A 12,218-nucleotide genomic window follows, 5' to 3' on the forward strand; every position below is an offset into this window, starting at 1 on the left:
CTGGTAGTTGGCCTTAAATATATCTTTTGCCAAACAGAAAATGTTCTTTGCCATATCTCTAAAGTTAAATATGAAGAATTTTAATCTTACAATTTCTTTGAAAATTTATGAAATTTCAGTCTTAAGGGTAGTTGCATGTAAGAAATTGTTACGTACTTTCTTTTTGCGTACAATCCTTGAACTCCTTTTTTTATAAGCAAAATTCTTACTCCATTTGGAACAGTACTGGGTGTGGAGTCTGATTTCATAGTGAAATGTTCCAGACAGGTATTAGAAAGCAGTCACAAGATAGTGCATGCCCAGAAACTCAAACATTGAGATCAGTTACTGAGACAAAAACTTTGACAGAAGAAAGTCAACTAGCTATAAACAAACGGCATTATAGAAATAAGCCAATAAACTTATTTTGGTTGTAAGTTCATCTTTACAAAATCGTTATGAGAGAAGTACATGGGGTATTCCACAACACTCATTTTTATACACTGTGTCTTAAAAAGGTGCACTGACTGTAATAGATTTTGTTATTGATACAGCTTGGTTTCGTTATGTAAGTATATAACCTAAGAAAAGTAATTCGTACACAGTTTACATTAGTTATTAATCATGAAACTTAGCTAAGAAAAACAAATTGCTAACCGAAGAGCATTTTCAAATTTTCAATAATTTTCAAGACATTAAAGTGATTCTATGATTAAGTAAAACTTTTAGAATATAACCATTGTTTTGCTTCTGCAATATATATTAAAAATCAAGCATCATTGTCTCCTTTTGGCTTAGTGAAAATTTTAGGGATTATTTAAGGCTCGAACCATATACGTGGGGAACAGCGCAGGTACCCTGTTGTAAAACTTTTCACTGCTAAACCTAACAGTTATGACTTTGTATTGCTATATCATTTCTATATCTGCTAGATAGTCATAAGTGTGTAAGCTTGTAAGGTGAGCTATGAACAAGTAATTTCTTTAATTCTTTAGTTTTGTCACGTACATTATCTTAATGTACCTAAACAAATAATTACTGGTTGTCGTTTTGCTAGCTAGTGTTAATATATAGTTATTTCTATTGATGAAAATTAAACTTTGAGTAGGGAACACAGACCTAAAGGGGATTAAAGAAAAAACAATTACTTTCGCACATCTTTCTCCCAGTGATACGACTGTGGCGGGGACCAAACAGACAGTTCATTGTGTAGCAAGAAACTACACACTCTTTTGGACCTATCGTAATAAAATTGTTTGTCACTCAAACTAAGATCAGTGATTCGTACAGTGGTTTTCTGTAGCCTTTCCGAAAGGCCTTCGAGTGGTACAGCGGCAAATGTGAAAGTTTGTAACTCTAAAAACCGCGTTTCTATACTTGTGAGGCCCTGCATGGCCAAGCGTGTTAAGGCGTGCGACTCGTAATCTGAGGGTTGCGGGTTCGCATCCCCGTCGCGCCAAACACGCTCGTCCTTTCAGCCGTGAGGGCGTTATAATATGACGGTCAATCACGCTATTCGTTGGTAAAAGAGTTGGCGGTGGGTGGTGATGACTAGCTGCCTTCCCTCTAGTCCTACACAGCTAAATTAAGGACGGCTAGCACAGAGCCCTCGAGTAGCTTTGTGCGAAATTCAAAAACAAACAAACTATACTTGTGATGGGCATATTACAAATAGCCCATTGTGTAGCTTTGTGATCAACTATAAAAACAATAAAAAAAATCGAAAAGGAATTAACTATACATAGTTTTACGTGATCTATAAGAGTAACTTAAGTATAATTTTTTAGAACACATTAACACGACAGCTGATGTTTTTATAAGGCTTAAAATATGCTTATAACCCCTCAACACATCAGTTATCATAAGTAACACTTTCGTCTATTGAATCACCTGCTTTCTTGCTGTTCCTCCATTTTCTACAATAGACTTATTTTATTTGTTTTCATTAGCCTTTTTTTCACTGATGTAATCAGTAAGTTAAACCAATTTCATTCTAAATATTCGTTCTTCCGTTTTTTCTTTTCGTCGATGAAATCTCAATATTCAATATATGACAATATTCAAAATATGATTGATTCTGAAAAAAAAATATACTGTATGTTTTAATTATAAAAGAATATAAATTACAAGTTCTCTGTAGCTAATGGTAGGCGAGCTTTTGAAAATCTGGCTCACATGTTGTACGCACACACACTTACGCTATAGCATCATCAAAGATGAAAATGTGGAGATTATCTTGACATGCGTGGGTGTACAGGGATCACCCAACGACAGGTAATGGACAAAATTAATACAATCGGTGATGTAGAGAAATATATATATGTAAAAAACGGCTCGTTTGGGTTGAACATTTTTTACGTAGAGGAGCGAACAACGTTTCGACCTTCTTTGGTCATCGCCAGGTGCACAAAGAAAGAGGAAGCTGACCACATATTTGAAAGGGGTTGTTGTGTAACTGACAAACACCACACCAACATTGTATTTAATAAATAATGTGATAACTGCCACGACTTCTATATTGGAGAAACAAGTAGAAAAATAGAAACCAGATTCAAAGAACATAGTCACCTTCACACGTTTTCGAACATTGCAAGTCAAATAAACACAACATAGCCATAGAAAACACCCAAATACTAAATACACAAACATAAACAAACGCAAAATTAAAAAAGCCTTACTTATACAACTCAAGCCCAAAATAAATCAATACAAAGAAACATCTTTATACCTATATTAAAAATAATAAAATAAATATAAAATTATATATTTAAACATCTAAGCACGCCCTCTACATTCCGACACTCGGTTACACAAACATGTGGTCAGCTTCCGGTCTCTAAAGACACTAATTATATATTGTACAAAGCATCCAGTCATCCAATTTTCATATATTATTTGCTGGTAATTACTGTTACAACCTGTATTTAAGCTCTTAAAGGAACTAGGTATTTCTGTAAAAAAGTTAACGTTAAGGGGTCATGATAATGTTACTGACAGTAGACTTATTTTGTAAAACAATTAATACTAGTTATTACAATGACATCGTGCATTGCCCACAAACGCATAAAGTGAACAATCCAACAAATAGTTTGGTCCCTTAGTGATGGTTTATTGCCTCATTTATGGGCATGTTGCGTAGAAAAACAAATGTAAGTAGCAACCACTCTTTAAAGTAAAATTCTCTAAATCGTTGATATTTAGCGTGCATATTTGTATTATGGCTACTGAGTGCTTTGGTATTACCTATGTAGAGAGAGTACAATTATAATTCTTTACTCTTATGGGTAATTTTCGAGAATTTGTATTACTATTTTCTTTATTAATAAATGTGTTGACTCTCTCCGAAATGTCCCCCCCCCCATGGCTCAGCGGCATGTCTGTGGACTTATACCACTAAAAACCGGGTTTCGATACCCGTCGTGGGTAGAGCACAGATAGCCCATTTAGTAGATTTGTGTTTAATTCAAAAAACAACTCTCCCAAATTATATACACCTCCGTTTTAGTTTCGTGAAGATTGTTTTTATTTGTTTGTTTTTTGAATTTCGCGCAACGCTACACGAGGGCTATCTGTGTTAACCGTCCTTAACTTATTAGTGTAAGTCTAGATGGAAGACAGCTAGTCATCACCACCCGTCGCCAAGTCTTGGGATGCTCTTTTACCAATGAATAGTGAGATTGATCGTAAAATTATAACGTCCCCATGGCTTAAAGGGCAAGCATGTTTGGTGCGACGAGAATTCGAATCCGCAACCTTCGAATTACCCCTTAACCCTCCTGGCCGTTTCGTAAAGAACATATAAATTGAAAAACTATGATTTAGCAGCTGCTATAATTTAGTATTCGTGAAATTGATGAATTAGTTTCTGAAACAAATACCTTGAAGATAGGCTAGCCAAACGGCATATCAAATTAGTCTATACAAACTGTTAAAACTTTTCACAGAATATTCATACAAATACTTCAATTCGGTCAATAACTCGGTTGCTAAACTATTCACAGAAGCTTAACAATATTCTTAAATAAATTAGTATGTTAATGATTCATGTTTAAGAACTGCGAATGAAACTTTTAATTTATCAGTTTCTAGGTCAAACATTGATTAGTGTGTGTGAAAATTCATACTGTTAAAACAAAGTAACATATATTAATAACAATAATAATGAGTAGTTTACATGTGCTTTATTTGGATAATTTTCAAATTCTTTATGTAGTGTTTAGTGTAATGCTCCTTTTATAAGTACGTTTTTCGTGTATTCTCTTGATCACAGAAATTAATTATGATTATGGAAGTCATTATTCACCCACTAAATAGAATAAAATGTTGTTGTTTTTTCGGAAAACCTTTTTTCTTACTTTTCATGCATTATATATAATAAAATAACATTTAAACCCTTTTAAACTTTCATACATTATCATTGAGCCCATCAGTATTATATTTTATGTTGACTATGAACGTTTTTTTCTATTTCTGACAAAATACGTACAGTCGATATAATTTAATCGATGATTTAATACATTTTTTTATTGATGTGAATTTTTTTCATATAAAATTAATTTTCTAATAAGAAACAATAACAGTATAATCGTAGTGTAAATACGAGGGCTGTTCAAAAAATACGTGGACTGTTTGAATTGCGCGGCTCCAGTTGGTTCCAGGGGAATCCGCTTGGTGTCGCTAGGTTCGCACCGATCAGCTGATTACGACGCCATTTACCGATTGCAGATATCTTCATTTGTGTATTAGCTACGCGGTTTTAAGTGAAGTGCGATTTTTTCGTTTGGCGGATTTCAGAATGAATGACCTGAAGGAGCAACGATTTGCTGTAAAATTTTGTGTTAAACTTGGAAAATCTGCGACTGAAACTTTTGCTATGCTTAACACGGCTTACGGTGATGTTGCTATAAATCGTACGGCATGTTTCAAGTGGCATGAACGTTTTAAGGATGGTCGACAGTCCATTGAAGATGATGAGCGTCCTGGACGTCCTTCCACGTCAACTGACGACCCACACGTCGACAAAATCAACATTTTGGTGCGAGCAAATCGACGTCTGACTGTCATGGAGCTTGCTGAAGAGTGTGGGATAGCAGTTGGATCTTGTTACGAGATTTTGACCGAAAAATTGAAGATGCTCCGCGTTGCTGCGAAATTCAGCCCTCAGAACTCGTGCGTTTTTGGCCAAACACTCGATCACTGTTCTTCCCCCCCACCCCTACTCACCTGACCTTGCTCCTTGCGATTTTTCTTGTTCCCCAAACTCAAAAGACCCTTGAAAGGAAGAAGATTTGAGACGATTCCCAAGATTAAGGCAAATGCGACGAAGGAGCTGGAGGACATTACAAAAGAAGCGTACCAGGACTGTTTCAACAAGTGGAAACACCGTTGGGATAAGTGTGTGCGTTGGGGAGGAGAGTACTTTGAAGGGGTCCCAGACCTGTAACTTCTAAATAAAGTACATTTTGTTTTATGACGTCAGTCCGCGTATTTTTTGAACAGCCCTCGTATATACCTCTGTTCTAAATTATTTTTCTTACAAAAAAGTACACCATGAAACATTTTTCAGGCCTTTCATGGCAGGTAGGGCTTTACATGCCAACGTGAGGAAATACTCTCGACACCGTTAATGGTTAAAAAATAAAAGTCGTAGATTTAACATATATCTTACCTGATATGATTTAATGTAAATTTGATTCATTTCCGTTAGTAAAATTTAAAGGTTCCCACATATTTTTATAACAAAACCCAATCAATCAAAATCCTAATGTGTAAAACAGTGCGTTAAATCATAAAGAAACCAGAATGAGAATTACATTTGTATGCATATTCACGGCTCTTATAAACCATTATATGAATAATGGACAACTAGAGACAAGATAAGGAACTAAATATCATTTATCATTCAAGTACAGCATTTATGAGATAAATTACTCATTTGATATTTTAACTACAAAAGAAAATTATTTCACCAATTCCATATAGTTTTTTTTTCATCTACAAAATGATAAAAAAAATAAATGATTTTTTTCTGACAAAGGTACCTTAATATTACTGTTGCTGGTCAAGAAATAAAGAGAAAAAAAAAGAGTATAATTAATAGTTCTTGTTTCATTTTTCACTTAACATGTAATCCAAACAAAGAGTAAGTTCATGGAAGATTATATATATATATATATATATATATGTGTGTCTGTTTGGGTTAACACAAAGCTTTTGTTAACAGCTGAAAAGAAAGCTAGGTTTGGCCACTTGTTGTAGAAGATGGATCATTCTGCTCTTCTACAACCGGTGTACCAGACTTTGGTTCTGATTTCATTTTATCCTCCTTTACACTGATGGATTTGCCCGTAGGTTGTTCTTCAGAATGAGAAAATGTGTTTGAGGATTGATCCAATAACGTTTTCTGGTCTTGTGCGATTGATTCATTTTGGAAAGCTTCATCCTCATTCTGCTCTTTTAAGAAACTTAGCTCTTCTGTTATCGCTGCATCAGATATTTTAACTTCTTCAATTAACTGCTGAAGATCTTTTAAAACAGATGAATGAGCTACGGTCTTATTAGAAATCGTTTGCTCTTCGAAAAGAACTTCAGGAAAATCTGTTTCTTCAGTGGCTTCATTGTTATCACAAGAAGCGCTGTGCTTAACTAATTGCTCTTCATCTACTAATGGCTGTAGTGGTTCACTTGTATTTAAAGATGTACAATCTGCTTCTTGTAATTGCACAAAATGTTCAACTTGTTTAGTTTCTATATTTCCTAATGATTTTTCTGTTTCGAAGGGAATTGTTATATTCTCTGTAGCATTATCAGTACTACATTTTGATTTCGAATCTTCTCCAACAAGACTTGTTGTAAATGTGTAAGGAGCACACTCACTACTGGCAAACTCTAACAATTTTGTAGAGCTGTCCGAAATATCTCGTGGTTCCCGTTTACTCAAAATATCTGTAGAATCTTTCAAAACACTTGATGCATCAGATAGAGAGTTCGGTTTACATATTTCGTTATGTTCTTTAGAAATTAATGTAAAATCTTGTTCAGCTTCTACTATTTTATCTTTTTGAGGTTCAGAAAAAATAGTAGTTTGATTGACATCAGGGTATAATAAATGTTGTTCTTGATGGGTCAGCGCATCACCTGTGTCTTTCTGGAAGCTTTCTGTATCTGTGGTTTTCTCAGAGAGAATGATAGGAATATCCTCAGATGCGTCAATATTTATTACTTGGGATTGGCTCATGTTGTTTGTATCAAACACACCCACTTCAGTACTGGAGGTATCAATTAGGTATTGCTTATCCAATAAATTGGTCATATCAACTGTATCTTCTTTGTGTGGAGGAATGGTAGGATGACCTAACAGAGCATCGTTTTCTTGAAACTTCGGCGATGTCTCAGCTACTTCATGTACCTGTTGTGTGGGAAGTTGAACATCAGTGATATTTTCATGTTCTTGCGATTCCAATCCAGGCGTTGAAGTTACCTTTGTATAGCTTATTGTGTTTGTTTGCTCTTGCTTGTTTTGTTCTATTCCTAGTTCATTGTCTTCATCTATAGGAGAAAAATGTTTTTCTGGCTCTGAATGACTTTCTGTAAAACTTGAAAGCTGATCTGACTCATTGATTAGGGATTTTTCTGTTGATTCAAAGTTATCCTTCTGGCTTTCCCTTATACTATGTTCAGTGTCAAAATGTTTCGGTGATTCTTGCTGACGTTTATCTTCCGTTAGAAACTCTTCTTCCTTATACTTCGGTTCCCGATCTTCACCTTGTTGAGGTTTATCTAATAAAATATGTGAGTGTTCGTGTATCATTTCTTGACGTACCTTACAGCCACGAAACGCAGCTTGAATACGAATAGCGGCTTCGTCTTCCTCCAAAGAATCCTGTACGTTTTCTTTATTGTCCACAAACTTTAGATAATTCTCAAGTTGAGAATAATCTCCAGGCTTTGGCTCGTCTTGAGATTCTGGCCCGAGTTCGTCTAAATTGATTACATTAACCCTTTCATCTGCTTTCAATGCTATTCCTTCATTTTTGTCTTTTATGAGTTCTTTTTCAGCTTTCATATCTTCTGCTTCTGTGAAATCATGTAGATGTTCAATGTTGGTGTCACTTAAAACATTTTCTTTGTGTTGTGCCAAATCCGGATCGTCGTAGTCTACTTTATTTTCTAAGTAATGCTTTCTTGCAATGAAACCACGAAAAGCCGACTGGATTTTTATTGCAGCATCCTCTTCTTCTGGAGTGTGTGGTCCACTATAGTTTGGTAAATCTTCTATTTTAGGAATGACTAAAGAATAATGAAATAAAGAACATTGGATTTTAAGGATAACAATATAAGATATTTGTCTCAGAAATAATAACAGTAATAAAATGTCTAATAATGGTTATGTGTTAGCCTTTATATGCAACATAAAAATATAAATAGTCCGTTTTAAACAGCTAACCAATTATATAATAAGAAAAGTAATATTCTGAGTAGTAATAATCTCGAACAATGATTATATTCCAACAGGCTTTTAATACCTAAGTTTTAGCACTCACCCAAAGTCATATCCTTCGTTGACTCCTTTAGTTCAACAGTGTGTGTGCTTTCATTAACATTAAAAGTTGGCGTATTCAACGGAATTTCATTTTGTTCATTCAGAATCTCAGTATCATAACAGTCCTTCCTCTCCTCGGCCAATGGGATTTCTTTATTTTTTATTTGATTTGCTTCAACAGTATCGTCAACTTTCAGTTCCTCAGTCATGGGTTTGTCCTCATATTCCACTCTCTTGAACTCCATCTGTTGCTCTTTCAAAGTATCAATAAACTCCATCTTTTCTTGTGATCGATTTAGCAGTTCCATATCAGAAGTCGAAAGGTCTTCAGTTAACATATGTCTTTCAGTAATATTACTCATCTTATCATCCATTTTAATTTCTTTACTTGTGATAGTTGAAGTCGTCGATATAGATTCGGGGAAAGAAGATGATAGCGTGGTTTCTTCTGCGACACAGGGACTAGAAATATCAGCAGATCTTAATTCTACCCGGTGCTGACATTTAGCTTCTTCTTCTGCCTGGGAAAGGATCGTTTCCTTGCTTTCAGATACCTGAGTTCCTTCATCTAAGATCAACTCGTGAAGCTGTAGTGAAAGGGATTTGTCCTCGCTTATGGCTTGACTGATAGGCAGATCACTAAGTGGATCCACCCATTCATTTTCATCATCCGTTATCTCACTTGGTAGAATTTTATTTTGCTCTTTAATAGTTTCAGACTCACATTTCAGTTGTTCTCCCTATAATAAACAAATAAACCTGAATTTTAATAATATTTTTCTTAAAACAAATCTTACTATCAGAGTATTTTTGACTTTTTTGAAAACACACCTTGTAAAGATATTGCATAATTAAGACACTTCATTATAAGGTAAGAACAACATTCAAAAACGTACGTCTGTTACCAGGATGAGTTATTAAACATAACGATTATCAGAAAACTCTGATATTTTGAATCTATGTTTTCTGTTGTTAATAATAAGAACTAGTGTTTGTAAATAAACGTAAATATAAACAGAACAGAAAAAAAACTCCCAGCTATAAAATCTGTTGTTTGTGCTATTGAATTTCGCGTATAGCTGCATAAAGGATATATGTGCTAGCCATTTTTAATTTTTAAATAACAGGTAGAGAGAAATCAACTAATCAACATCACCCACCGCCAATTCTTGAGTTACGTTTTACCAATGAAAAGTAGGAATGACCTTCACATGGTAACACTTTTTGTGGCTTAAAGACCGAGTATGTTTGGTAATGGTGTTCGATACAGTAATCCACAGGTTGGAAATCGAGCACCCTAACCATTAAACCATGCAGAACCTTTTAATGTTTGTACCTTACAGATTTCCAACTAAACAAAATAGTTATAAAAAATGTAGTATATTAGATGAAATATTCAACATAAATTAATTTCTTAAAAGCTTACATAAAGTAGTTACTAACATAGAAGTAAAAACAATATGGGAAAAAAACACATGTGAAAACAATACAGTACTGACTAAGGTGTGAATGCACAGGTTCCACAGTGTCATACTGAATATCTTAAAACAAGTTAATATAAAAGTACAGCTTTAACTATTTTAATGCTGCAATCAATGTTATATGTATATTGCTAAGGTGAAGAACATTTATTATGGCAAATTAATAATTTGTTTAAGAGCGCACAAAGGAGACTTAAGTATATGAAAAACAAAATCCCGAAAACTTTTTAACACCTCTTGCATCAACATCCGGGTTTCCATCTATCACATGGTCAAGAAATGGGAAGGAAATGAAGAGCTGCTACGGTCTATGAACATCAGTCATTACTGTACCACCACTTACTTCAGGATATTGCTTGTTTAGGGTATGTAATTTTGAACGAATGCTAATTTAAAAGAGAATTATTTCAACGGGTTTGAAAACTGCTTTCTTTTATTATATTTCTTCATATTCATCTAAATACTTAAAGATTCACACAAAAAACTTGACGGTATTTATAAAAGTTAATTCTGATTATTCATAAGCAGTTTCTTAGTTTTATATTTTTTATAATTGCTTTTATTTCATGACACATAAAAATATATTCTAAAATTATTTTTGTTACAATAAATTTATTTCAATTATTTAATGTAATTTACTTTGAATGTGTTTTTAATGTTTTATAAATGGATACTATAATACTCTGGAACAAATGCGCTTGATATTTAACAGACTTACAGGTGTGTTTTCACATCCACTGCTGTTAACAAAGTGCTTAGACTTATTGCATTTTTTATTTGTGCTTAATTACTTGTGTTTTACCTGCTGCTCTGTCAACAGTGTCTCAGGATCTACCGCGTCTGTCTTTTCTTGTGTTTCAGAAATAACGCCTGTTATAACAGGAGTGTCAGATTGCTGTGGAATTTCTTTTGTAAGTTCCTCTGTTTCTGGGATACTAGTTGATTGTGGTGCTTCTATCAGAGCCCCCGTTATTTCAGGTTTAATACCATCACTTGTGAGAGGGGTTGATGTTGATTGAGGGGACTCCTTAGCCGTTTCACTGCTAACAGTTGGAGCAGTTGTATCTGTTGGTTCCACTACCTCACCGGATGCATCTTGATTTTCAAAATTTATGTCAGTTTCAATTGAAATCGTTTTATTTTCGTTATCTTCTTTTCGGGTTTCCCCATGTTCAGAATCTGGAACAGTTAAGCAGATGGTAGGAGTTGATTGTAGTACTTCTGGTGACTTTTCTTCACCTTTTAGAGCATCTTGTGTTTCTGGAGAAGCAATGACTCCAGGAAGAGTATCTACATTTGTTTCCGGCTTCAGAAGTTCCTTTAAGAGTAAAATGCAAATAAACGTGTATAGTTTTATAGTATTCTAACTATTGATATTTTGCTGGTATAGCTGAAAATAAATCAGACCATATAATAGGAACTGTTTTTGCCCTTTGAATAATGAGCATTGCCGTTAAGAATTTAACAGACGCAGTTCTCTTTTAGTAACTTAATTATATATTTTTAAACTTTTCTTTAATAAAAACAAAGAAATTTTTATTGCAATAATATGATTTCTGCCCTAGCGGGCAAGCTTAGTAATTAAAATGTTCGTTTTATGCTAAATATTTTTTTTTTGTATTTCCATTCCTAGTTACTAATAAATTTAAAGTTTTGTATAATCAGAATGAAAAACACACTTTACTTAACAAAAACATAAAGATGCATTTATATGCGATGTTTCTAGTGGAAGGTTTTCACGACAGTGAACCTATATACGAATACGTAACATTGATACTATTAATTTCTTTATATAAATTATTCAACAAATAAACCGTTTAAGACCCTAAAATGAATATAAATTCAGATCTAAAAATTAATTCAATATTTTTTACTGAAGTGTGCCGTTTATGGGAGTCTCACCCCTCATACGTAGCACTGGACAAGGGTAAAGCAACAAACGCAACTAGACTTCTTATAGTGGTTGCAGTATCAAGAACATTATATTTAAGGTTTGTTCATACAGATCTAAGTTAGATCACAGAAAAAACAAGCCTTGGCACCACACTTTCCCGCGTCTTCTCTATCTTAATAACAATAATTTCTTTTAATATCATTTTAAAGTGCATTAACCATTTCTTAAATAAGACTTCATAAAAATTTACTTGCATCCATTTATTAATACAATAAACGTACCACTGTTTCTTTTATATATATATATATATATATATATATTA

General features: G+C 33.9%; 1 protein-coding gene across 7 annotated transcripts in view; it reads right to left on the bottom strand.

Moving 5' to 3' along the window:
* Positions 1-5,856: 5,856 nt before the first annotated feature.
* The window catches only part of LOC143240891 (uncharacterized), a 56,236-nt gene continuing 49,874 nt past the window's right edge, over positions 5,857-12,218 (bottom strand). For 5 of the 7 annotated variants that reach the window (XM_076484121.1, XM_076484122.1, XM_076484123.1 and 2 more), the window contains 3 exons: positions 10,805-11,320; positions 8,523-9,261; positions 5,857-8,268 (listed from right to left, as the gene is read on the bottom strand). In XM_076484121.1, the coding sequence (XP_076340236.1) occupies positions 6,215-8,268; positions 8,523-9,261; positions 10,805-11,320 (3,309 nt within the window). In that variant the 3' untranslated portion in view covers positions 5,857-6,214. The remainder of the gene's footprint in view (positions 8,269-8,522; positions 9,262-10,804; positions 11,321-12,218) is intronic. The other 2 variants (XM_076484127.1, XM_076484128.1) reach the window with 1 other exon arrangement.

The sequence above is a fragment of the Tachypleus tridentatus genome, chromosome 13 (genome assembly GCF_004210375.1).
Source record: "Tachypleus tridentatus isolate NWPU-2018 chromosome 13, ASM421037v1, whole genome shotgun sequence".
Taxonomy (NCBI): domain Eukaryota; kingdom Metazoa; phylum Arthropoda; class Merostomata; order Xiphosura; family Limulidae; genus Tachypleus; species Tachypleus tridentatus.